General features: G+C 41.6%; 1 protein-coding gene across 1 annotated transcript in view; it reads right to left on the bottom strand.

Annotated features, from left to right (window-relative positions):
* csmd2 (CUB and Sushi multiple domains 2) overlaps nucleotides 1–27,734 on the bottom strand; it is a 220,733-nt gene that overhangs the window by 6,242 nt on the left and 186,757 nt on the right. Inside the window, exons 48-67 of the mRNA XM_087169817.1 lie at nucleotides 25,363–25,551; nucleotides 24,375–24,521; nucleotides 21,778–21,966; nucleotides 20,425–20,610; nucleotides 19,950–20,144; nucleotides 19,454–19,627; nucleotides 19,192–19,365; nucleotides 18,378–18,551; nucleotides 14,774–14,962; nucleotides 14,191–14,364; nucleotides 12,788–12,970; nucleotides 9,315–9,491; nucleotides 7,329–7,508; nucleotides 6,944–7,117; nucleotides 6,583–6,756; nucleotides 4,778–4,851; nucleotides 3,791–3,902; nucleotides 3,291–3,470; nucleotides 1,841–1,906; nucleotides 1,273–1,434 (exon numbers count right to left, since the gene is read on the bottom strand). Of these exons, the coding sequence (XP_087025943.1) occupies nucleotides 1,273–1,434; nucleotides 1,841–1,906; nucleotides 3,291–3,470; nucleotides 3,791–3,902; nucleotides 4,778–4,851; nucleotides 6,583–6,756; nucleotides 6,944–7,117; nucleotides 7,329–7,508; nucleotides 9,315–9,491; nucleotides 12,788–12,970; nucleotides 14,191–14,364; nucleotides 14,774–14,962; nucleotides 18,378–18,551; nucleotides 19,192–19,365; nucleotides 19,454–19,627; nucleotides 19,950–20,144; nucleotides 20,425–20,610; nucleotides 21,778–21,966; nucleotides 24,375–24,521; nucleotides 25,363–25,551 (3,273 nt within the window). The remainder of the gene's footprint in view (nucleotides 1–1,272; nucleotides 1,435–1,840; nucleotides 1,907–3,290; nucleotides 3,471–3,790; nucleotides 3,903–4,777; nucleotides 4,852–6,582; nucleotides 6,757–6,943; nucleotides 7,118–7,328; nucleotides 7,509–9,314; nucleotides 9,492–12,787; nucleotides 12,971–14,190; nucleotides 14,365–14,773; nucleotides 14,963–18,377; nucleotides 18,552–19,191; nucleotides 19,366–19,453; nucleotides 19,628–19,949; nucleotides 20,145–20,424; nucleotides 20,611–21,777; nucleotides 21,967–24,374; nucleotides 24,522–25,362; nucleotides 25,552–27,734) is intronic.

The raw sequence follows: 27,734 nt of genomic DNA on the forward strand, positions 1-27,734 counted from the left end.
AAAAAGATATGAAAGCACTTCCAGCTTGAAATTTCCACTGTCCGAAAAGTCATTAAGGAATGGCAGTTAAAATTAACCGTGGAAGTCTAGATAAAGTCTGGAAAACTAAGAAAACTTCAGGTGAAACTACACATCTGCTCGGTAGAAAGGCAAATCCAAGATGTGGACAGATGGAGTTAAAATTAAGATTCAGTTTATTTTAACTTCTTTTCATTTCAAAAATCAACAAAAAGTAACAAGTAATTTCCCCAGGGTTGCATGCAACTGTATGAGACACTAGGAATTAGAAAAAGAAAAATGAGAAAAGGTGACTCATCCTCTGATCAAGTTATGTTGAGTCCTTCTTCTGTGTCTAACAGCCTTTCTTTGTTATTAGCTGTAGTCTCGACTGAAGCGCAAACACAAGCGTAACTTTAGCAGCAACGCTTGTACACAATTACAAATCTGTGAGCAAACATTGCATTTCACACTGTGGCCTCCTCCTGTTTGCTGACTTCAGTAGCACTTTGTTAGTGATACTATTACAGAAGACAAATAAAAACTCTGCACACAGATGTCTGCATTTACTGGGGACTATGTTCAGCTGTTAATTGGGTACACGAGTGAGTATTTACAGCAGTATGATGGTCTATATAGGATAAATTCAAATTAAACGACAGCGCCCATGTTCATGTTAATTGGGGGACATGTCACCCAGTGAAATGAAATGGCTCACTGATATGTTTTTAATAGTTTTTGGAATCTGAGACCAATGCTGTATTCACAAACAGTGTTGTGAAAATTTGGTTGAATATTCATACTTAAATTTTACAGTAAAGCAATTTAGCTTTAGCTTAATCAACAACATTACTTTCAGTGGAGAGAGTGGCTCTCAGTTTGAAGGTGTAGAAACTAATTTTTAATTTTTAACACTGTGATGAAGACTGATAGCACCCAGGTACAGAGGAGTGAAGTGTCCAAACCTTTACTGAAGCAAATTTGCTTCTTAATGATCACAGCTGCACGGTGATTATAGCACGGGGAAAAAAAAGAAATATCTGCTGTTCTGTAACGGCAGCAATGATCTACTCCATGTAAGGACCACATTAGTTTTTTGCTTCCTAGTCCTCACTTGCATTTGTCTGACAATTGTCTGTTTGGATAAAATGCTATACAGAGGGTCTCTCATATGAGAATGAGGTCAAATTCAAAATTAAGAGAGTTTGTGTGTGCGTGTGTATGTGTGCGTGAGTGTGTGAGTTTGACTGTGACTTCTATTTATGAAATACAAACCGGCCAGTTTGAGTTCCACTCCGCTGTGGTCGATGAGTGTCCCGTTCACCCGGTTGCTAAAGGGTTCAAAGGCAGTGATGCTGAGCATGGCCGGCTGCTTCTTCCCCAGGTACTCGTAGGATCCCCTCCACAGAGAGTTCTTAGCAAACACACCTGCAGGGACTGAAAAAGGGAGGGGGTGCATGGCCAAAGGCAAGGGGTATGGACAGAGGAGGCAGAGAGATTATTTTCTTCTTTTTACTTTTATAAATATTAATAATATAATAATATTATAAATAATATTTTCATTTTTTTAAGCACCAATAAACACAGATTGAAAACTGACTGTAAAACTTTAGAATCAAGTACACCAGGGATGTCAAATCATTTGCCATGTTATTTTACTGATTAGAATATATTTAATCTGAGAGAAAGGATGAATCATTGATAAGATAAATACCACAGAGAAAATGTATTATTCTGATAAATATTGTAATGGAGATGAATATCAATAAATTAAAGTTTAGTGATATATTTTGAGATTCTTTTTTGAGAAAACATTTTGAAATACAAGGACAACCTGTTTTACCTGGTAATTTGGAAGGTGGCTCCTGCACTGTGCCCACTGGGCTCTTACCACTTGGGCGATTATCAGCTGGAGAGCACAACAACATAAAGTTAACAAAAAGAAAATACTTAACAAGATTATCCTGTAAACAGATGCAGTGTATGCCTCAGGAAGCGAGAGGAAAAGATCAGATTTAAACAGAACAGCTCTGAGGTAATTGCAGTAGGAGGATGTCACCATCAGCACTTCCTGACTACCTCCACGCCAAATAACCGCTGTGGTGGCCAGAGTAAGGGCTGCGACAGGACTCGCCTCGTGCGTCAAAGAGCAAAGTTAGAGTCACAGTTTTGCAGCTTCAAGGGAAGCACTTTAATAATACCTTACTACTCGCACGGGACCACAGGACTACACCATAGTAGTAAACATACACCCACACAGACAAACAGAGCAAAGAGGGCTTTACACACAACTGCAAACAAAGACAGGTTCACTGAATGGTAGTTTATGAGCACAAACATCACCTCGGATAAATTTACACACACACACACACACACACACACACACACACACACACACACACACACACACACACACACACACACACACAGCCTTCGACTTTATTAGCTGCCAGTCTTTTGAGCTGCCCTTCCATTACTGCACCCACAGGTGCTGTTAATATCCTGTATGTGCTAAGGCCAGTTCTCTTCCTTGCCTTCACTCTTAATGGCATGCCCTTAAAAAATACCCATCACCCTCTATATTTCAGCAACAGCTTGGCGTGGAATCCATCACACAGATATCCCCCTCTAGTACGCCTTTCTCTTTAGGCTATTAGCATTCGTCTACCCCAGATAATTGTGTGTCGATGACTCTATTTTTTTTCCTATATGTATTTAGGCCAATACTTAGCGGTGTCTTAATGGCAGTCTATTTGTCTGCTAGACCTTGTTAACACTGCCTCGCCATTTATAAGAGGTACTTCTGCTAACCTAATCAATGGGATGCATTGGACTAATCAGGTTTTGCACCCTTGTTAATGTTTCAAAGCTTGTGTGTGTGTGTGTGCGTTTGAGGCTGTGTGTGTGTAATTCCATGCAGTGTAATTGTGTGATGGATGGGCAATTCTACCCTGGCATGTGTCTGAGAATAAGCAAGTGTTAACAGAGCTATTCATCAACATTAGCTGAATCCCCAATTTCCAAACCTGAGTCACCACTGAATCCCGAACCAGTACAGACCCCAGTGGTTTCAATAAACACTGCTAATGGAAAGCAGCACATTATGAATAAGAGGTGCAGTGTTTTAAGTGTGTAATACATCTGCGTGCTTCCCGGGGAAACTAGGTGGCCAGGTGCACACATCTGTAATCTTATGAGGATTGGTGAATGAATCGCTGTGCGTATTTGTGCCTGTATGCATGTGTCTGCGTTCCCCATATTCCCTTCTTGATGTAATGTAACCATGTTTATACCTGCACACAGAGGTGGTTTCCCTGTCCAGCTCCCATCGGACCTGCAGGTCCTGTGCTCTGATCCTCCGGCCAAGTAGAAACCAGGCTGACACGTATAGATCAGCGTGTAGCCAAGGGACGGCAGTTCAATGGCTCTCACATCGGACTGGGCTGGCAGCTCTGGCTGGCTGCAGTGGTGGGCTGGAAAGGAGAGAAAAAGAGAGGGGGGGGGATTAAAGAGACCAAAGAAGAAGAGTGTGGGGTTTTAGAGAAAGAGGTTAATGTTGGGATGAGGAGATGAGCAGGGAGAGGGATCAGAGGAGCGACAGACAAGAGAGAGAAAATATGGTGGAAGAGAAAAAGTGTAAAAGAGCCAAGGTGGAGGTGTGGGGTCAAGGAAGAGTATATATAATAATGTAGGTGTTACACTGTGAGTAATGCAAACGTTTGCTCAAGGTTATGTTTCCCACTTAACTGTAGGTATGTTTTTTTTTTTCAATATGAGCAGACAGCGTGCTTACCAATGCACTCAGGTTGAAAACCACTCCAAGTGAGGTTGGGCAGACAAGTGCGAGAAATGGAGCCCTGCAGTAAATAGCCCTTTCTACAGCTGAAGAACACAGTGCCGCTGATCTGTAAGAGGACACACAGGAAGATGTGGATTTGCCAACGAACATACGTAGAGCAAGCTGATTTTGCACACAAACATGGCTGTTTAATGATCATGTCTTTGGGTTCGTTATTCCAAAATAGTGATATGTATTTGTTACCTATTTCAAAGAAAAAACATTACCTTGGTTTTTATTCTCTTGGAGCTCTAACTTTACCATTCTTATATTTTCTTGAATTTGTGGAGCAACACAGCTGAGAGCATCATCTTTTAAATTATTACGGAAAATATTACGGAAGTGTTTTCAACAAATGCTTTATATTTTGGGTGTTAAATGTGTTTCATTAGTACTTCATTTTCACATCAGACATTTTGACTTGTCATAAAAATATTTTACCAATGGCTCTGTTGTATGGAGTCCAGTAAGCCATGATAGTGTGACAGTTAACCAGCACACAGAATACCAGACATTGAAACTGTAGCAGCTGAATTCATTTTAGTATTTACACCTGTACTCTTCCCACTGCGACATGTCAAAATGTTACCAGTAAAAAGGGCCTATTACATTCTTTAAACTTGAATTTGAAACACTAATTTGTAACTGACTTTAATCATGGCTGAGGAAAGTAATAATACTGCTGCAGCACATGTTTGAATAAAGCCTACTGGTAAGCCATTCCTATGAAACTGTGTATAGAAAATAACAAATGAGCAGTAGAAGAAAATATTATCCATATGCTTCATGGTGTCAGAAGAAAGACAGTTCTAAGCTGAGAATAATTTCCTGTTAGTCATTGATTTAACCTTGAATTCCACACTGCAAACAATACAAGGTTCAGGCTTTCTTTTTTTTTCAACATATATGAATTACATTTCTTGCGTGACCACATATTCACACCTGGTAGCCTTGACTGTTGTTCTGATTTCCAAATAGAGGAGTCCCGGGGTCTCCACAGGTGGTGTGAGTGGGATCTGAAACACACATAAACAACCAGTCTTTAATAACTACTCTCATGTTAAAGTGAGTCACATTTATTATATATGTCACCCACTATATACATGACCTCAGAGACTTTGTATGGGGACATTTTTACAGGAAACACTGAATGAAGGCCATAAATTACTGTATTCAACAACCACGCACACACATGCGTTTATTCACAAAACCTACAAAGCCTTTTATAAGTGATCTAAACCCACTCTCAGTCCCTGCTCAGAGCAGCTTATAACACAATTATCAGTCCACACAACCCCGATGACCATTACATCATTTTTCTCACTAAAAACATGAACAGCTAATGCATTATATTCACAACCTCCAAGTTAATTTTCACTGGGTCATTTTTCTTTTCGTTATAGAACGATTATGTCATGACAATCACAATAATAAAACTGTAAATATTTACCATCTTCATCATATCCCAGTTGCCAAGGCTATGGGTCAGGACCAAACGCAACATTTCTCATTTCTCAAGGGGTTTCTCTGGGGTCTCACTGAAGTCACCATCAAATTGAGAAGTTGAAAAAGAAGCCACAAGAGGCCAGTCTTTCCAGGGAATTTAGAGCAACTATGAGTTGCTGCAAGATGTGCTGTAAAACAGCTTCAGCAGTGGCTGCACAATGTGCTTGTACAACACAGGTTGTGTTTTTAATTGATTCAATCTGACTAAATCTTGCTTTAACCTTTCCAACATGTCAGGCACTATGGTTTTTCATCAGTGGCTAAACAAACTGGCTGATAAATGATGCATAGGCAGTGGAATAATTGGTGACCCATGGCTATAATGCATTAATGTTTAACTATTATCGGGTCAAAGGTTTGCATGAGTGCATATTTTACAGCTTCCTACTTAAACTTCAAATACCACAATGGACCTGAGGGCTGGAACACTGCACTTTATTTTATGCACAAGGTGTTTTTGATCACACAAGCGTGATTTCCTCGAGTGCTTCAGCAGAAAGTGCTTCAGAAATGGTGTTATTCTTCCTGGTTTAAGGATGTTTATTGCAGTAAGAAACAATATTTTTGCTGGAAGAGGGCCAAAGTTGATACTGGGACCAGCTTCACAAAAGTGTGTTGCAAGCACTGCTTACATGAAATTCGCAAATGGTAGCAGCATCATGTTTGAAAAAAATGCACGTCAATCTGCGAGCCCTAAAGGGTTCTTACATGCTCATACACAGGTAACAAATGGTTTTTGCTCTCATCTGTGAAATATGTCAAAATGAACAGGAGAGCGATTGATGTCCCGCAGCTTGCATGTCTGGTGAAACTGGCCCCTTGTGCAAAGTCTGTTGCATTGCCAGACCTACAGTTTCTCCGCACTATGTCTATGTGGTGAAGAGAGACTTGACTGAACCCACAGTCATTCTAAAACTGGACAAAAAATGTTCTGGGTTGTTTTAATTAATCACACAGATGAGATCTGAAAACAGGATCAATACAGCTTGTTAGCTAGGTTAAATGGTTTTTGCATGCATTAATTCTTGAATGCAAAAGCCAAGGGAATACATAAGAGGGCAGAATGTAAGCAAGCCAATGGATCCAGTTATATAAGTAATTGCATACAATATTCAATGTTCTGTGCTCTGGTAAAGAGGCCACAGGCAATGCACACTGATGCCAGAAACCTCCACTAGCCATCCTGTATGCCAATTCTTAGATTACACCAAATACTGTATTTTAATTTTTCAATAGCTTACCTATGCAAGAGGGCTGCGTGCCACTCCAAGTGCCATCATACTGGCAATATCTCCTGGTAGAGCCCACCAGGACAAGAGGAGGGTAGCAGGAGAAGGAGACAGAGGAGAGATAGGTGAATCCTCGGTCCTCCCTCCTGCCCTGGGCTGGCATTCCTGGGTCTCCACAGAACACAGCTGGAAAGACAAAGGAGGAAGGAAAAAGAGAAACAGAGGAATGAGAGGTGATCTGCAATCCATGCTGTGTTTTAATTCAATATTTTCCAAGGGGGGTGAAATGTCATACATAATAAAGGCCTATATACTTCCAATCAATGTCAGAGACATGTAATGTAATTTGGCATTCCAGCATGATGCCACTTACGGAAGCACTGCGGCTTTTCTCCACTCCAGTTACCGTTGCCCTGACATGTTAACACAGTGGGCAGGGACAGCTGGTAACCTTGGTTGCAGGAGTAGCTGATGCTGGAGCCCCAGGTGAAGTCTGTACCGACGACCTGACCGTTAGGGATGGTGGGTGGTGGGCCACATACGATCGCTACAAGGAGACAGAGATGCATTGCAGGATGATACGTTCCAGTCCTAGTAAGTACTAGTGTAATGGTAAATGTCTATTTCTATAACAACAACAACAATTGCCATCCATCTGTCCTATCCTTCCATATCATTCCTTGCTGTCCTGTAGCCAATACCATCGTCTAGATTCATCTCATCACCCAAATGTAATCCTGCACCTTACAAAACTGTACCTTTACAGAGTGGTTTAGTGCCGTTCCAGGTGCGGTCCTTGGTGCAGATGAGAGTGGAGGCCCGGTCAGCGTCCATGGTGAAACCAGGAGAACACTGGAAAGTGACTGTGTGGTTGTAGGTGAGATCATTCCCTAACCTCACCCCATTGGCTGGCACTCCAGGGTCGCCACAGTTGATTACTGACAAAACAATAAAAAACTGTGAGTGAGAACAAATTAAACTGCCTAATACAATTGCACAATGATGGTAGAAGTAGTTGAACACAAGGACAGAGATGCAGAAGAAGTTTGTCTGGATTAAGGAAAATTCAAAAGAAAAGTTTGCTACCTCATTATACCACATATTTTGCTGTACTTGGTTAAGCAGGGAATCAATATCACACACTTAGAATGAAATATAAATGTGTAAAAATCCTATTTACAATTGCACCCTGGATGGAGCCTCAAACTTAATGAACTGTTACAGGCACTTAACCCAAGCAGTTCACCTCACCAACAAAACTTAACAATCTAAAAAGCAATGCAGTAGATGTGTATTCAAAAGCAATCAGCACTTCATTCATTTATGGACAACCACTTTTGGATAATATACTGCATTTATACCTTATATATACGCTTAAAAATATTACTTACAATGCAACTGACAGACTTTTCAATCACAGTCACCCATGGTGAGATTTAATGCTTTTTATCTGACTTGACTTTGATTGTCTACAGTTTGGAGCTTTTAGGATGCAGAGAGACTAAATCTTGTGATGGGTGTCCCTCTACAGTAGCTCCCTCAGGCTCCAGAATGAACCATATTTCTCCTTGATTATACTTTTACATCCTGCGGGGGAAAACAGTATGATTGAGTAACAACAGTGAGAATTCCACTGTGTGACTCAGCAGCATCGTGGCTCCGTTCGGCTGGAAATGTCTGAGAGGCAAAATCCAGGGCACAGAAGGACAACGCTAAGTTTCCTTGGGACAAAAATGCATTATTAAAGGCATATGACCAGCATTCCAGCACAATTCCCAGTGGGGTGAGGAAACTAGGTCTATTGGAGGTGTAGTGAGCAAGCACTTATATGTCCCACTGGGCTGGTAAGAGTGTGTTGCTTGAAGCCACAATGCCTATCTATCCTATAACATTACCTACAGGGCCGGGACACACTGAGATAGTTTCTCCTTTTGCAAAACAATACTCTTTGTTTGTCACCGGCAGACAATCCACTATTTCAGTGCAAGATACTGTAGATGCAAAAGTTTGTAAATGAGTTTAAATTTTACTCGTAGTAAATAAATTAAAGCTAAAATGGAGAGAAGACAGCTTCTCTCTCAGGTACATCCCTTTTTAGCAATTTTTTTTTCTCTTTCGGATCAATAGAAATAATTGAACTTAAAATTCTCCTTTTCACGTCTTTCTCACGCTGAAGATATTCTACTTAAGTGTGTCAACATGTACCCTTTTACTCCTATGGATTACTGACGTCTGAAGTCCATAATGATGCTGCTTCGGGTTTATCCCCTCCATTCAGAAGAAACTGCTTCTCTTTGTGACCTCTATTTGCCAGGGTCTCTTGGCTCTGTAGAGCAGCTGTGTGCCTTTTGTTAAAGATAATGATAAAGGGCTGTCAGTCATGCCTGTTCCATTTGAGTGGACTGAAATGTTCTCAACCAATGTCCTCCTACTAATCCAGGGAACCACATGAGTCATTCATTGCTGAGAAATATCTTCTCTTACAACATGACTTCCATGTTCTCTGCATTTCTTGCATAATATTACATATTTATGTTGCAATTACTTCTCTACAAGGCTTGGATATGCACAGTATTCTACTGGTGTTGCAACTATTACCAAAATTGCAATCTGCAAACTACTGTTGCATTACAAATAAAGATGAAAGGCCAACAGGAAGACAACTCAGAAATGTGTATAAGCCAAGAAAACAGGAAAGCTTCCTACACTGGAGCATGAATATCCAATTGAGAGTCGTTAATTACCCGAGCACTCTGGCATGTTCCCGGTCCAGGTCCCGTTCACAGTGCAGTGTCGGGTGAGCAGGCCAGTGGAGTAGTAACCCTCCCTGCAAGCGTAAGTGATGGATCTGGAAAACGTCAGGCCATCGTGGATCAGGATCTGGGAATTGCGTGGAGTTCCCGGGTTCCCACAGGAGATAACTGAAAAACGAGAGAGAAACAGAGATGGCAGCAGGAAAGGATTAGGTCATATTCATTTACAGACTAAATCTTAAGTGACCAGAGGTGAAAGTGTATATGTACTGTATTGTGTATGTGTGTGTGCATCTGTGTGGTGTGGGGAGAAGAGTATTGGTACTGTACCATTGTAGACTTTTCTTCATCTAAGCATTTGTGGAGAGATCAGAGACCCGAGTCTGAATTTTCACTCTTTTTTTCCATCCACTTGTCTTTCTATTAAACCTTTGTGAATGCCTAAAACATGAATTACATTTTTGTACCCCGCAAGTAGTGGTAAATAAACTCATGTATATCTTCTAGTGAGTGATCAGTAGAGGCAATGAACCACCAACAAGAGTATTTTGTATTCTTCTTATGAGTACATTCAGGGAATCACAAAGGTTTGGTTCTTAAAAGGCTCTTTTCACATATATTCCCATACTGAGATTTATAGTGCTCTTAATATGTGTTTTAGGTTTCCACAAGCTGAACAAAATCTAGGTTGCTGTTCTACTACATCACTTTTATACTCCTTCATGTGCCGGATATGCATCCTCACTTGGTTTGTTTTCCCTTTCCCTCTGTTCTTCATCCGTCCACACGAACACCACCACCATCATCTTCCCCTGCATCCTACTTCATAAGTAACTCTGCTTTGATGGACACATCCTTTGCTCAGAAAAATCCCTTGGTGTCTGTCCGGCCGCCAGCGATGGTTCTGTTCATTACAGTCTCCAGCTTGCCCTGGGCCCTCAGAGCCCTGTGGGCTTCGCCCTCCCGTAATGACCAGATGTGGCCTGGCCCTTGAAGTCTGTGCCAACTGAGAACAGGTGGGCAACCTCAGCTAGCAGGCATACCACACCAGAAAGGGAATGAGACTGAGTGAGGCGAGGGAGAGAGGTGGTGATGTGAGAGGAGGAGGTTATGTGTGTGTGTATATGTGTGTGTGTGTGTGTGTGTGTGTGTGTGTGTGTGTTCAAGGGGTGTTAAGAGCACAAGTGAAAACAGCATGTGAAACAGGATCAAGTTTCTGGAAATAACACACTGGATACAGCAATGAGGAAAGAAAAAGGGCCAGGTGTTCATGGAGAGTAGGAAAAAGGGCAGGTAAGAAATAATACAACATAACTGCTAGATATAACTGCATGGTATAACTTGCCAGCTCAAAGGTGTAAAACTGCAGCCAAGTTTATGGATGGTTTTATCATCTTAGTGTTGCTAGGTGATGAGTAAAAACCCTTAAAAACCCTTGGAAATACCTTTCCCCAATGTTCATACAGTATACCTTGACCCAATGAAAAGAAATATGACTCTGACAAGCAACAAACTAGATGCTGAATGCCTAAAGCAGCTGCAAGGCTACTGGAAAAATAAACCACGCACACTATTGACAGTAATTGACTTGATTATAATCTAAATCAGGCTGAATTCAAACACTCATCTCTTGAGATCATCCCTAACAGCCTGGCTCTTTTATTTTTTCTGCTGCAAGCAAGTTATTTGACAGCAGAAAAAGAAAAATTGCACTCTAGTTCTTACATTGTCTGTAATGTCTTTGTCCTGTCTCAGCAATAATAATGGGTAGTGTGGTGCCAAATCGATTGGTCGCACACCACACATTCAGAGGGTCAGCTTTTTCAGGTGTCAGCAGCAGAATGAACGCAATGTTGCACAAGGACAAAAAATTTTAAATTACGTTGTTGTGCCCTCATTCTCTCTGGTTTAATTGTTGTTTTACATTTTTGCAAACACACACGAAACACATGCACACTTGCCACGTGTCTTTCATTCAATTTGAAGAGGCAGCATCTAATTACACAATCAGTGACTGTGACTACAGTATTAACCACAAACTGTGAGTGGAGAAAAGCTCAGAATGTGCAGTTCAGTGCTGGGATTTGTTGAGATCAGCTCTGAAAAGACATGAAAATGCAGAGATGAGGAAATATAAATACTCATTAGTAAAGTGCCCACATCCTAAAACATTCACTAAGGCCACAATTAACTCTAATCGAGGAAATGATTTGGATGTCTATTACCCCTGAAATTACAATCTATGCATACAAAGGTTTGTAAAACTAATGCAGTGGGAGTAATTAAACTGAGCAAATGAAGAAGAAAGGGAAGGAAAACGTCGCACTTGAAAGAAATACAAGTTAGTGAAAAGAAACTAAATGAAATGTAGATGTCTTATATATGTCTACAGTGCATTAAAAGTTCAGTGAACATCAACTTCAACTTCATAACTACTCAGCTGCCCTGTATCACATGTTACTACATGGCCAGATACTGTGTTCATTCATTACTGGTCTCTTTAATCAGCGGCCCACACATGATTTTCGCCAGTAATGTCCTCCAGCTCCTCATAAGGAATCACAAGGTGTTCCCAGGCTAGATGAGAAATGTAATCTCTCCATGGTCTTCTGGCTGTGCTGCAGGGTCTCCATGTCCACAATGCTTCAAATGTATGAAGGGGAAGGCAACCTGATCAGATTCTTTAACAACTGACTGGTTTTGATGCAAAGCAGCATCTGTTTTACTCCAAGCTCTTCCTTGGTTTCCAAGATGCTCGCCCTATCCCTAAAGGCTTTTACTCTTTTGATCACTACCCAAATGCTCATAGCCACAAGTGAGAGCTGAAACCTAAACTGACTGCTGAATCGAAAGCTTCACCTTAGAGCTGAGCTCTCTCTTCAACACAAATAGGTAGTTGCCACACCATTCTGCTTATTGAAGTTATTTTACCATCACCTCACAACAGGACATTTATACACTTCTTTACTTGGGGGAGCAACCTTGAGATTCAGTCTATAAAAGTCCCGAACAGAATCGCTGATAAGCCACAGGCTTTGTGAAGTACAACATTCAACTTGCAAACGCACTCAACTTACCACCAAGTTTGTGCACAAGCTCTTGCTTACATTACATAAGGACCAACTAACTAGGAACAAATTTCTTAGTGCCTCATATTCCCACAGGAAATGTTAGTTCTGTCCAAGGATATGAAGCACATGCAGATGACCCCTCCAGCATCTCTGTTAGGGTAAGGGCTGAGGAGATGAGGCGAAAATCCATATTTATTCTCCTGAAAACAAACTCAAACCAGAGTTCCAGGCACTTTGGTAAAAACTTTGCTGCAAATGCTGAGCCGTGTGATCCTGCTGTATAAATAGTAGGCACAGTTTTTCTTTATTTTTTTTTTAAAAGGAAACCACCCCCTTCTATCAATCTATGTTTGACAGAGAAGAAAAAAAACTCACAGCGTATGTGTTCCTTACCATGACACTCAGGTTGGGATCCCAGCCAGCTCCCATTGGCCAGACAGGTTCTCTCCGGTGAACCCCTCAGCATATAACCGGGCTCACAGCTAAAGCGGACAACACTGCCTACTGTAAACTCTTCGCCCAGACGGATACCATGCACAGGAATGCCTGGGTCTCCACACAGCCCGGCAGAATCCCCTGCAAAGATTTAAAAAGAGGAACACATTTATATGTTATATCTATGAATGTGAAAAATGTAGCAAGAAAAAATTCTCATATTTTTGACTATGTAAGACTACCACAAGAACACACATTAGAAAGGTGCTCTCCACATGAGTGATGTTTTCATATTAAAACACAATAACAATGTGATTAGAACAGGAACATGGACCCCCTCCCACCTGATTGCATCCAACACGAAAATAATATAGCCTTGTCTCCCTAAGGAGCAACTAGCTTCCCAAATACATTCATTTTCATTATATATATTTGTTCAACATGCAGAAATTGCACCATACGATTCATCGACCCAACATATACATATATTTTTGCGCCTTGCTACATATTTCCACATCCTTAATTTAAAACAATCACAAAGCGTTTAGTACTGCTGTGTACTGCTCTCACTCTTTATTTTATAAGGAGCTGGTCAACATCACTATAATGGTGCTTAGCTAAGAAAGTCGGGCAAATCTTTATAAAAAGGTTGTTTTTATAGCCCGTTGAAAGAACACTAGCAATTCCCAGGATATATACGAGTGTCATGAATTGTGACATTAAACTGTCAGCCTGCTATTTTATTGTCACACGGCTTATGGGTCTGCGTGTGCGCTAGTTTGTGCATCTCTGTCAAATCTTTGTGAACGTGTTTGTACTTGTGGATATTCATTCGCATGTCTGGCCTTTCGCATGTGTGTTAGATATACTAGGAGCCCTGAAGCGAATCGCTGCAAGGGGAGAGGAAGTAAGTGGGCTGATGTCCTTATAGCGCTTCATAACCCAGCTGAGGTGTGGGCATCCCTGTTCCTCACTCTAATATGAGCAGATTTAAGCAGTTTTATGGAGGACACTCTCTTTGCCCTTGAGGCCTGTGGAGCAGACAGGCAGCGCCATCTTTGGTCTACCTACTTCGCTCATTACCTGCTAACAGCTGCCACCCAAACTCTTTATTTGTTGGCCTGGCATTATGAGGGCATCACTGTGACTGGGTTGTGATATTACATCTGAATTAATCAAGTATTAGAGGCAGAGAGGGGGAAGAGGATGAGAAGATGGGCTTCACAGCACATATCTCTAAATATTAACAATCTAATGCTGTTTGTTCAAATCTTTTTTTAATCTACTTCACAAAATAGTGTTAGTTTCAGTTTAATTGTTCCAGACTGTCAGTCAGTCAATCTGGGTGTAGTTTTCCGTACCAGAGCAGTGTGGTGGTGAGCCGCTCCACTGGCCGTCCAGCTGGCACATTCGCGTCGTGTTGCCGATGATGGTACGCTGGCCGATGCAGCTGTACCGGATGACTGAGCCTACTGTCCGACGGTCGCCTGAGATCTGGGCGTAAGGTGGCATGCTGGGGCGGTCACACAGCACCACTGTCCAATCATAGCAGAGAGGAAAGAGAACAATGAACAAGTGGAAACGTTTCAAGCCAATGGTTACGAACTGATAAATAGGCTGCATATTGTTTATATGGCTCTTAAGTTGGGTTACATTGGATTTGTGTTTGTTTTCAACTTGGACTCTGGGAAATAATGATTGGCAATTTTTTGCTATTTTCTTACATTTCATAGTCCAAACAATTGATTGAATAATAATAATAATAATAATAATAATAATAATAATAAAAAATAGGCCACTAATCACTACTACTGTTTATTTGTTGTATATTTGTTACAATGATTTTGCACAAAAGTGAGGGTTAGGGTTAGGAGTGGTGGGAGTTGGGGGGTTGCCTGACCTGTTTATACAGTTTTACTCACAGCCAACTCCTCAGATACTCACACAGGCACTTAGGCAGGGAGCGGTCCCAGGTGCCGTCCCCCTGACAGGAGATGGAGCTGGTGCCCAGCAGGTAGTAGCCCGGGCTACAGCGGTACGACACAGTGGTTTGGAAGCTGTAGCGATGCGGCCCGCTGGGCAGTACCTGCCTTATGCTGTTCTCTACGTGGCCTGGCTCTGTGCAGTTCACAACTGAAGAGGTGGGAGGTGGGTAGGAGGTGAAAGACACAGAGAGAAAAAAGAGATCTTGTATAAGCATTTCAGGTACAATTTATCTAATCTGAATTTTATTTTGAGATTACGATTTAATTATACATTTTTTTCCAACCATGATATAGATATATAAGTCTCTCACACAAACAGGGAGCAGGCCCATTTTATAAGCATTTTTTTTTAATCTTACGTTTACTGTCTACTCATTAATTTCCTAATCTACTACTTCCACCCATCCAGCATCCATCCTTCCACCCCATTCAAAATGAAGTAGGAGGCAAAGTCCGGAAATAAACATTTGCTTCATTAGAGCCAGTCTCCTGCTGGCCGCAGTGGTGCAGAGATGGTGATGGATGGAGAGCTCACAGGAGAAGAGGCACCATGTCAGTTTAGCACCAGATGGAGAGAGTTAGGGAAGAGGAGAATGAGGGATGAGTGAGGAGCGAGGGACAGCGAGGGGGTGTGTGTGTTACAGAGTTAGAGAGGAAGAGACCCTGATGGTGCAGAATATATTAAAATTCATGACAGAATGTCAGGCTACGACTGCTACCAGCACCAATCCATCTTGAGTGTCTCACATACAAGACACAAACCAAAACCTTACATTGCCTCAACAAAGTCAGAACACGGCGAGGAACAGTTGCTGTTCTATACTGCAAATCGCAATCAAATGCGTACTATATGATGCCAAAACTCTATTGGCTTCTTAAACTCTGCTTGGGAGTGCCCTCGAGCCATTATGCCCCAGTTTACCTTGCCAGTCTTGCCCCCATGAGTGTACCTTTGCCACAGCCAAAATGAACCCATTGTATGCTAATGTGCCTAAAAGCTCTCTCATTCCATGCTCCCAAACAGGCCAGCACAGCTAAATCACCCCCCAAATACCTATTATAATGCATTCCTTCCAGCAAAGAGCTGACCTGTGGTGCCATCATTTACAACTTACTGCATAATAACACTACAAAGTGTATTTGAAGCAGTGGAGCTGCTTCAGCACGAGACTTTCCAAGCTTGGAATTCAGCTTTGAATAAATGTGCTCGGGCAGCACGGGCTCAAAAGCGATCCAACAGTCATCTAAAACGACTGACCTCCTGGTAAATTTTTGTGTGTGGCCCAGTGGGCAGGGGGAGAGGAAGCGAAGGGATGAAAGGAAAAGAAGAATAAAAGTGAGAGGGGAAGAAGGACTGAGGTAATTCATCTCTGTTCCACTCAGAAGTGGGGACCCCGGTCACCCTCTCCTCCTCTTGGCTTCCTGCCAAGTAACGGCCCTGTAAGTGGCGTGTCAGAGGGTGGTTTTTTTCTGTCCTGTGTCTCTTGCCTTTTATCGCTGAAAGGCAAATAAACACACGAGTCATCCAAGGAAGGCGGTGTTGTGGCTGCGTTGCTGTGACTCAAATTGGTGGTGATTAGAGAGGGATAGGAAAGTGGCTGGGCTGCTGGTGCTCTCCTGCTTGCTGCATTATTGATGGAGCCTACAGACTCTTGTAGTTAAAATCTGGACCATAGAAATCATTACCATTGTCTGACTGACTCCTGCCCCGCCCTCACGTCTTTTCCTGCCTTCTGTATCTATTCCCTTCTTTCTCTCTCTCTCTCTGTCTCTCTCACTACCTATAAAAGAAAAGCCAATGGTTAAGCCTAGCTGAGGCTAAGGTGAGATGGATGAAGCGGATGTCATCAAAGCACTTAAAGTTTTCCACTCAGGGGAGGAAGTACATGGCAGGCAGGAGAGCGCAATTCACCAAATATGTCTCGCATGCTGTAATTAAGGTGATAAATCTGATTGACGATAAGACCTCTAAGCTACTTATGTCTCAACATCAACAGTGAGGATAATGTGCCATCAAAACAGATGCCCACATCCAGCCACGCACATACACCGAGAGGCACACACAGTCTCCCACAAAATGCATCTCAGAGTCAGCACCTGCATGGAAACAAGGCCGATGCTAATATGATGTCACTAGCAGAGCGGAGAGATTTAAGGCGTATGTCTGGGAGAAAATCTCGCCTGCTTATGCATGCAGCAGCCAAATGTACTTCTCTCTTTTTTTAACAACTGAAGAAGGATTCCTGTGAGACTTGTAACCTCCTCATCCCTTCATAAATGTCTAAAAAAAAAAAAAAAGAAAAGGGCCAAATCCTTTCTCTCCTCATTTAAAACAAACTCATAAGTCAATCCTTCACTGGTTCTGTCAGTGCCTTGTCACATTCAGGGCCCGACCTTGCGAGTGGCCTCTTTCTGTGCCTGTCACAAAGCCCTCAGTTAGCGGGGACTTAGAGACAGACGTGGCTGCCGAGATACATCGCTTGTCGCAAAAACACTGCCAAATTAAAAGTACTTGCTTTGCTCATTCAAAGCAGAACAGGCTGGGTACTTCTTATTAGCAAAAGCCAGAATGCTGGTCTCCAAAGGATGCTGTCTTTCACACAAGCTCAAGGATCCTGTGATTGTTTTTGGCTGCCTCTTCATGGTTATTAACCAAGCTTGTTTCCCTGACAGACAGGTGAGGCCTTCAGGTGTAACAGAGGAAGCTAAAGCTAAGAGGAAATAACATCACATGTAAATATTATCCAGACCCTCCACGGACCATGTGGACGAGACTGCGGTAATTAAATAATCCAGGCTTCTCTTTGGTTTTTCATTTCAATTTCCCCTAATGTGTGTCATTTAAACTCTTTCTCCCTCTGGGTGTCTCTGCTCTTCATCTCCGCTCTCTCTGTGATTGGGGTCATCTGTGGTCACAGAAGATGTGACCTTGTACAATACAATAGGTAATTTAATACCTACCCACACAAATGGATGCGAATACAAAAAGAGACCCATACTCCCACTGGGAAGTACGCGCAAATGAGCACACTTTCTGAAAATGCCCTCACTCTGTGCATTAGGTATCCACAAAGCTTATTTAGCTCTAAAATGATTCACACATCATGATACATATAAATACCAGCAGGAGAGTTGCATTGCTTATGTGGGTGTGCTGGGATTGTATTTACACATTTTGCTCATATTTGTATAAAAAAGATGGATATACAAACAGATTTTAAGATTATGAAGGCAGAGACTTTTATTTTGATAAATTGTTCTCTCATATTAGCCATTTGTTCCCTCACACACACACGCACAACTTTGTTTTCTAAAATTGCTTCCTAGTTTGTTGATATAACGCACCAATCCCTCTGAGCGCAGTGGAAACTCTACATGTAACCAAAATTGCTTCTTGGAAATAATTTATGTTTCCATGCCAACAGGGCTAGGCACAAATCTTACATTATATCAGTCCTGGTACTTTCCATTTATCTTTCTATTCATCTGTAGCCATAAGCTTCTCCAAAAATCAGACATGCACTGACTTATAGGCTTGGGCATCTACAGTACTTGACACTTACTTTTACACCTGGGTAGGGCGTTGCTCCATTGCCCATTAGCCTGGCAGGCAGATTTCACAGCCCCCTGCAGAACATATCCAGTGTTGCAGACAAAGCGCACAACATCGTTTAAGTTGAACTGGTTTCCTTGGGTCATACCGAAGGTAGGGTTGCCAGGATGCCCACATGTAATGGCTGAAAAAGTCGAATGAGAAAGAAAATCATGGTAACACATTTGGACAGCAGTTTACGCAGTACAGACACTGATGTAAAACTCTAAAGCCACAGGCCCGACTGCGGCTGCACTGGCTTAATGTCTCAATTTTCACTACTAGCTTCTCGTAAAATAATCTTCTTGTAAGAAAAGGAGCAGTATTATAGAGGAATACAGTGAACGTCTTTGATAACTTCATGGTAAAAGATGAGGTAACAGTGGCTTTTATAGCTTATTTTATGCAGGGGCTTGTGTAGGAGCTTCCTGTTAAAAAAAATCTTCAATAACAGGAATTAAGTGGTGATCAGTACCAGATGGCTCGAGTCTAATCACACTAATTTGGTGGTTGGTGGCGGACTTAAACTGGCCTGATTAGAGCATCCCTAGGTAATATATGTCTGTACTTATTACAAATCGCTGATCTGCAACACTATTAAACTGGGAAAAAAGTTTTGTTTTGAGATCTAATTTTCTCAGTCAGCTTGCTAGCTTACCAGTGCTCCAAATAGAAGAAGTTTCAAGCCCCCCTGTTCATCTGAGCAATTTAGAAAAAATGTAACCATACCATCCACAGCTTTACTATTAAACAAGCTGTATTAAATGTTTTCTCTGGGGACTTACGGACACAGACAGGTGTGCGTCCTGACCATCGGTGGTCCTGTTCACAGATTCGCACTGACACCCCGATGAGGCGAAATCCCGGGTTACACTGGTACACAACGCTGCCTCGATAGTTATAGTTCTCCCCAATGATCTGACCATTCACTATGGGCTCTGGGGTGCCACAATGACCAGCTATGGATGAAAGGAAAGATACAAGATCAGACATAGGTGTTTTGAACTTTATGAAGTTCTAATCATTTTTGGGTGCTAAAGTTCTCACCTAGACACTGGACCTGTGTTCCACTCCACAGTCCATTGGACATACACTCTCGTACCCGGGAGCCCACCAGGGTATAGCCAGTGTTGCAGGAGAAAATGGCAGTGGCTCCATACACAGTCAGTGTTCCAATCTTGTTGCCATTTGGTGGCGTCCCAAGGTCCCCGCAGGAGATGACTGAAATAAGAAAACAATATCATATCAGGGTCATATCCCTCATGGTCAAAATATAATCAGGCAAATTCATTTGTTTTGTTTGGGAAATGGTTTGGTTTTGCTTTCATTCAGCTTGTTTTGGTTAGAGGATCTGTGCCTGTTTAGTTATGTTATTTTCTTAATATCACAGTGGAAATAAAATAAAAATGGATGCAATTATTTTTCAAGCCTGGCAAATTACTTGTTTCTGGTGGAGGGTTCTGGAGTTTTGTAGTGGAAATGAGGCAGTTAACTTAAATAACATGAGGTAAATTAGACTATAAGGTGTGCAGTTTTCACATACTTTCGCAGACTGGCCGTGGATCTGGGTAGTTCCAGGTGCTGTTGGCTTGACAGCGAATGACCCTTTGACCCCTGTAGTAATATCCCGGGTCACATATGAGCATCATAATAGCATCATATTGGTTTTGAGTTCCGTAGATTAGTCTCCATCTCCCATGCTCCACAGCAGAGTGGCCGATATCAGGACAGGTCACAGCTGAAAGGTCAAAGGTCACCAACATTACAACAATTTGAAACTTTTTTGATTTTTTTTGTTTCGTGTCATTATGGTAGCACTGAGACGATTATTATTTGTTTAGCTGCTTGTGAACGCACATGATTTTTTCACTGTGTAAGTATGACAAGTGTCAATCTCAAACCTGTCAGGGATATTTGGAGCTCACTCTAGGTAACGCAGTTTGTAAAAGTTAAGATGTTTCAGAGTTTGTAATACTACCAATAATACTGCAGGTAAACAAACAAATACAAATACTCACGAATACATCTAGGTTGGGCCTCAATGGGGCTCCACCTCCCAAATTCCTGACAGATCACAGATGTGGTGATAGGCCCAGCAAGCCGAAATCCGGGATTACACTGGTAGGTGGCTCTGGCTCCTAAAGAGAAGTCCTGGCCAACAATACTGCCATTGACCGGAGGAACTGGCATTCCACAGGACATGACTGGAAGGGAAAAAAAGATGCATCAGGAGGGTAAGGAGGGCAAAAAAAAAAAATTGGTTGGTAGTATAAAGCACAGGTAGCCAAGTATATTTCAATAACCATCTTCATATGCAGAGTGTCTCGCTCACAACAGACTTCCTGTACAAACACAATCTCAGAGCCAGCATTTCAGTGCAGTAAACATTAGCTTGGGCTGCCATCTGCACAGTAGTAAACAATCATGTCTAGAGAGAGCACATGCAATTCATGTGGAGATTACACCTGGTGCAGACCTGACCAAACCAGACCAGAGAATGGCTGCTCTGCTGCTCTGTTTTCACTTTTAGGTGGTTTTCTTAACATGGATGGCTGGAAACTAATCTCTGGAAGTAGAGCTGTTAGATTTTATGTGTTTATGATGGAATATAAAAGAAAATCTGAGACTGGAAATCAGTGAAGTTGGCACAACAGCATCACAGCCTGAAATCTCAAAACTGAACTGTATACATCTTCCTGCATGACTTCATGCTATTCATGTTTGTTTCAAACTGTTATAATGTGTCAGTCTCTCAGTCACTATTGTTGATTCCATCACTGATCATTTCCAAAATATGAGCACAGTGACAAGCAGATAACTGTGACTATGACCCATAACTAACATATCAAACAATTCAGCTCAGGTAAACCACAAATCATTAATATGATGCAGTGAAATCTTCAAAGCAATCCTGAAGAAAGGTGAAGTGAGCTTCCTTGAAGCAAGCCTTAGGCTTTGGAACTGTTGGTAAAGGCACACTGTCAGAAATGAAATCACACTTTGATCCCAAGTAAATGTCTTCAGTGACAGTTTTTTTTTTTTCAATCAAACATAAATCAGAACTTTAAAAATACATTTGTTACAAAATATGCTCAACATACTAGTGGGGCTAGGAGCAGTAAAACCTTGTTTTCTTTGCACAGTTTCAAGGATCATTTCATCACTTTTGCGAAGTGTAATGCTGAATGAGCTCAGTCACAATGATAATGTTGAACAAAGGTTGATTTTCATTGGTAATGTGAAGTCATCTAGCTTATTTTAACCACTTGACCTAAGTAAAATATAACGATATAGTTTATTAGATCTCTATATCTTTTTTCTCAACAACTTCCACCCTCTCATGCCTTCTCATGACCTACTGCTAACCTCACCTTGGCAAAGTGGCACCGGTGCATTCCACTGGAAGATTCCCTGTGCAGTCCGGGTGCATGTGGCGCTGCTCTGGCCAATAAGACGGAAGCCCTGGTCACAGCTGAAACGTAGGGTGCTGCCCAACTTGGTGCCTGTCAGACTGTGCACTGTGCCATTTACAGGGTTGTTTGGAGGGCTGCAGTAGGCCGCTGTAGAAAAATAAAAGAAAAAGGTAAAGATATAAATATGTACATTTACTGATAAAATTGAGTGCAACAAGCATAAAAACACAATAATGAAGCAAGATGATGCGAGTTGTTGTTGAGGAAGTGAAGGATTAATGTGCCTTCAGTAGCACAGAGCCACAAATCTCGTCTGCATTTGTCTTCTACGCCTGGTGTGGTAAAGGAGGATATGTATTAATACCAACGCTACAATACAATCTCTTTAAGGCAAAAACTGCAGACAAGGAAAATTGATTAAAGGAAACTAATGCTCTGCAAAGCGAAACAGGAGTTTGTCAGCAGCAGCAGAGGAGGATCATAAAAGTGATGGATACATAATAACAGGAACGAAGTATCTGTTTTTGTTTGTTGGCTAAATTGGTGGCTGCAATAATCGTTTATCATCCCAAATGGTGCCAGCAACAGGTCCACGGTTTCCAAAGACTCAGGCGTAGATTGCATTTTGCAGATCTCACAGTAACACTGAATCAGTATACACCTGCTGGAGAAGAAGAGTTTCAGTAAAAGAACGCAGATTGTGAAAATGTTAAAAAAAAAATGAGGGGATGTAAAAGTACACGGCTATGTGACACAGAAAACGGCTCATTCTGGGAACTGATTAGGATGGAAGTGGACCATGGACACACACAAAAAAAAAAAAGCGTATCATCCATTACACTTAATCACTATGACCACATTACATTTCTATAAAAATGCTAATTCCGGCTCAAACCGCTCATATGTGGCAATGAAAATGCCCTCTCTTTCAAGTTAGTGGGGATTTTGAGCACCACACAGACAATCAGATAAAACTCCCTTGCATGCGGCATAAAAACTTAAAGCCATGTCAATGGTGTAATATGTATTCAGCATTTATGAGATGTTGCTGCCTCACATAAATTGCTCCAGTGAGACAGAGAATGTGAGACTTTTCAAGTGAGCTGACAGACCATTTTGTGGCACTGAAGAGATGTTAGATAAAACAGACTTTATGTGGAATTTGACACCGAGGTTCACTCAAAAAGATGTTAGATTTCTTGGTAGATGATACACTGTAGCTGTACTTTGGGCTTTGGTAATTTTGTGAGGCTTTGTGAGCTTGTCGTCTGCACAATCATCAAGAGATGAATGCTAATTACTGTCCTCCTTGATGGCTACATGGGTAAGGAATAGAACAAACCCAATGTTTAAAATGATATTTAATACCCTGAGAGAGTTATGTTCCTCGGCAAGGCCTCCTCCTGTCAGTCACTTTGACTGGTGGGGCTCCTGAGCTACCCTTGAGTTCAATCCTTCGCCTCTATCTGTGTCTGACTCATTTGCCCCTCTTTCTGTGTTGCACGCTCCCTCTCTCTTTCTGCCTGTTATAGTACACTGCTTGCCTCATTGCAATCAGCCCTGCAACTTATTTGATTGGAATAGATAATAGAGATGTAGGGACAGACTGGTTGATGTAGACAAAGGATGAGACACATAAGCATAAAGTGATAGTAAGGAAGATAGTGACAGAGTGAGGCAGATAGTCACGTCTAAATCAAGTGACAGAAAAACAGTGACAGAAGCCATGGATGGAGAGAAAGACAAGAAAGCAGAGATGGGGGGGTTGCCAGAGGAGATGTCTGCAAGTTGGTGATGGAAGACTGGCCCATGGAGAGAAAAGATGGATTGATTAAGAACACAGCTGAATACATTGAATCTGCCTGCGCCATCTGTTTCTTCTTCTCCTCCCTACAGAAGGCAACTCCATACTGACCATGGCAACTTGTGGGTTCTCAGCCGTCACTTTGTCCGTCTGTCACTTAGCCTGCTATGGCGAAATCCATCACGGTTAAGAAGAGAAAAAGTAAAAAAAAAAAAGAAAAAGAAAAAAGAGGCGAGACAAAAAAAGGGCAGTGAAGCGACAGTACATCCGGTTGGGGAGATGGAGCGCTCCACAGAGAGGAGGAGAGAGACGATTAGTCAATCTGGCTGAGTGGTGTTGATACAGAACGGAGGGAGCCTTTTAAATATTTACACTGTCATAATTCACAGCGAGTTATGCAGGTGTCGTACACTAGCAGATCCTTCATGGGAGCAGGACAAAAACAGAAGAATAATAAGCAATTCAAGAAACAGCGTTTACTAATTCCCAGGCCTGTGCGGCACAGCAACGAGTGCCACAGATGCCTGCTGCCCCTGTTAGGTTGTCATGGAGATGGGTCATACTTCTAGCTGTTTCAGCTGCAGTTGGCAGCCCAAATATTGGTCTTGTTGACACAGTAAACCAAAGACACCTAGGCTCGGTGTCTATAAGAAACAAAGCCAAATATCAATCCCCAAAAAGACTGCAACAACACCACCTTTGAAAAGAAGCCTGTTACTTCATGCCAGTAGATCCCTTGGTTCGTACTCACCTGAATAGCGTATTCGGAAGCCTTTGTGGCTGGTAGTGTGATCGAAGGACCAGTGCAGGTAGACTTTGTTACTGGAGCTAGTGATGCTCAGCGGACTGGAATAGTTACCACTGAGGGTGATGAGGAGGGGGCTCTGTCTGGACGGGCCTGGATAAACACACGGAGAGAAAAGAAAAACATATCTTTAAAATAAGGCCTTGTGCTTGATCACTGATGCACATTGAAAAATTATATTATATTCCTACTAAATAAACAGTTATACAACAGATAATGAAAATTTCTAAAATGTCTCTATTTGTACAAATTTAATTAAAAAAATCAAAACAAAAAAACACTGATTTATGATATGAATCAAATTATTTTGAGTTATGGTATTTAAGGGATTATGCATTTTGCTACACTTATGGTAAAATCTAAATTTGCTGAGCTCCTAATTGTGGAAAAAAGATTTCCTTCCATAATTGGCTCGGCAGCCCCAAGGTTAGCAAATGTCTGTTCCCCTCCACTCGGCAGAAGATAAAAAGCACTAATCAGCAACACAAGTGTATACGACCGCCATTTTCTTAGAGCAGCCTGCAGAGTTGCTGACTGTGCCTCTAATCACATGCAAATGTACAAGGCAGATGTAGATGTTCTGTCACCATGAAAGGGAGCCTGTGTGTGATTTTCTGTTAGTAGATGCCTTGTTAGGGACGGTAAATCCAGCTGTCTGGCTCCTTTTGGCCTGTAATTGTGGATATTGGTGAAAATGGGTCTTTGAACAGGGAGGTGTGCGGAGAGTCGTAGGGTCAATAGACTACTGATCAGTATATGTAGTGTGCATTACCCTGGCCAGCAATGTTAAACAACAGGATCCTCATTTAAACTCTGCTTGATAATCAAAAAGTCCAAAGAAAGATAACGCTTGCTTAACTTTATTATATGATACAGGATATAACCATTGCTTTGATTACATATGCTGACTTTCATAGCGCATACGATGACTCACCATCAAAGATCTCGAGCTCATCAAACTGCCGGCTGGTCTGGAAGTGTTCGATAGTGAAGGTGATGTTGTAGCCTGGTTCTACTTTGACCACCCAAGAGCAAGACTCAAAATGCGGGAAGCCGCTGCCTGGTGACTGGCTCATGATGACACCCGTGGAAGCTGTCAGTACCTCGTTCATGGGACAAGTCACTGTTGAGAGAGATAAAAGAAAGAGCCAAAAAAAATGAATTCTAGCAATAACGGTTTGTTTATGTAGTGCTGCTCTACATTGTTTCACAATGTTTTAGTGAATTTATTTTACCTTGGAACACAAATTGGATTGGTTAGATCCATATTGTTGTTGGAGGGCAATTCAAAGTGACTAAAAACACAGCTAAGCTAATTGTCATTCTGGTCCTGATGCTGTCTCAGGAAACAAAGCTGTCCATGCTTAGTCAGTGCAGGAAATGGCTTATATAGCATCTAATATTACTGAATTGCCATGAGCACACTGTGTCCTCTTTGCCCATTGTCAGTATGTGACAGATGTGATGCTAACTTGGCGGCTAAAGCTCACATCTGCCTTGAAGCCCTATTGCTGTGGCACGTCTGGGCGGACCACATCCATCCACTCCCCTCCCTTTTGGTCATTGGTATTCTTGTGGGACAGCTCCGTGACATCCTTTAACATTTCCGAATTGTTTCAGTCTATATTGTCAGACGTTACACAGCTCTCCTGTCTGTTATGTTTTTTGCTGCGATGCTGTGAAGCCAACCTCTTAATCTGCCAAAGATGTTTGCATACACAGTGGAAAGCAAGCAGTAACATAAAAGGAAGCCAGTGCTGCAACAGTGTCACAATGCAACTGCTACATTTATTTATTTTTTTGTTCGATAGTTCCAACTGTTTTTGCTGCTTACCTAATGGGAGTGCTGGGGAGAGACTGTGGAATAACTATTTCCACAGCAGAGAAACATACACATTTGTTTTTTTTGTTTGCTTGCAATAGCTTTTGTACATAATTAAGATACCATAAACCTATATAAAGGAAATATATATATAAGAAATTTTCTCTCTTATGATATTAACTCCTTTCTGTAGCACACTCAGCTGTCAGTTTATTAGGTACAATGAATTGAAACTACTGGTAATACAATAAATCTTACTTTAATGAAAATTATAATGTTCAAGGTGTGATGTTGTTCAACTGCATTGCATTATCTTGAGGTGTTCCTACTATTTTGTCCTCTTTCACACAACTCACGACAAAGATGAATGCACATATGAGAGTTCGGGGATGCACTGGTCTACAGAGAAGTGGAAAAAAGTGATGTGGTCAGATGAGTCACCCAAACATCAAATGAGGGAAGATTTGGAAGAAGGGTGTCCATCCATTATAGAATCAATGCCAAGGCGCATTGATTCTACAAGCTGTTCTGGTGACACTTAATGTTGGTTTTTCCTTTAATTTATCACCTGTCTATATGTGTGTGTTTGTCAACCAAGAGCAGCAGAAAAATAAAAAAATAAAATTTATGTAAATGCCCTTGTTGTGTGCTGCAATTTCAATAAGTGAGCCTGTTCTGCCCCAGAGTAAGGTAGCTCTTTGCACTTGCAGGTCCTTCATTACAGTGGTGAAATACTGAACGCTCATTCGTCACATTCTGGCAGTGCTTCCTTTGTGGGACAATATGTGTGTGTGTGTGGCTTTAACTTTGTTTTTGTGAGTGTGGATGAGCTCATGTGTTGTGTCTTTGCTTGTTCACCCTCCTTTCTGTGTGTTCGTAGGGGAAGGCATAAAGAAGATTATAGGAGACAGCCTGGGTTAAACAGCATTTGTTTTACTTTGCTTGGTGTGTCAACTAGGTTGGGGTTTATTGCCTCGGGAAGTCTCAGATGTCAGGTAAGATGTCACCAACAGAAATGCATGTTAAAATGACTTTAAAAAAAAAATTCCTGTCAAATACTTTTCCCACAACTTTTTGCTATTCATTGTGAAGGTATTAATTGCAAAACCTAACGAAATGTTACCACAAAAGAACAAAGCAAACACTAAATATATGCAAATGTTATTTACCACTGGGAAACAGTAGTTGTGTCCCAATTTCATATTATGTTTGTATATAAGCAAAATTAGTGGGATAAAACAGGTAATGTGCTGAAAACATTCATTTTGCAGATGGGAATGGTTATATTGTTATTGCAGCAGCACGAACAATGGTACATACTACACTTGCATGCAGTATCACCATGTTGCATATGATGTTGAAAGTAGAAATCTGCAAAGTATTCCTGGGATCTCACTTTGGACGAAAAGTGACAGTTATCTACTCTGATCCTAAATTCCAGGAAGAAATTCACCAACTTTGTGAAATCAGTTACAACCTCAAGC

Source organism: Seriola lalandi, unplaced genomic scaffold, assembly GCF_002814215.2.
Source record: "Seriola lalandi dorsalis isolate HSWRI2012SDOR001 ecotype SW California unplaced genomic scaffold, Sedor1 jcf7180002054916, whole genome shotgun sequence".
Lineage (NCBI taxonomy): Eukaryota > Metazoa > Chordata > Actinopteri > Carangiformes > Carangidae > Seriola > Seriola lalandi.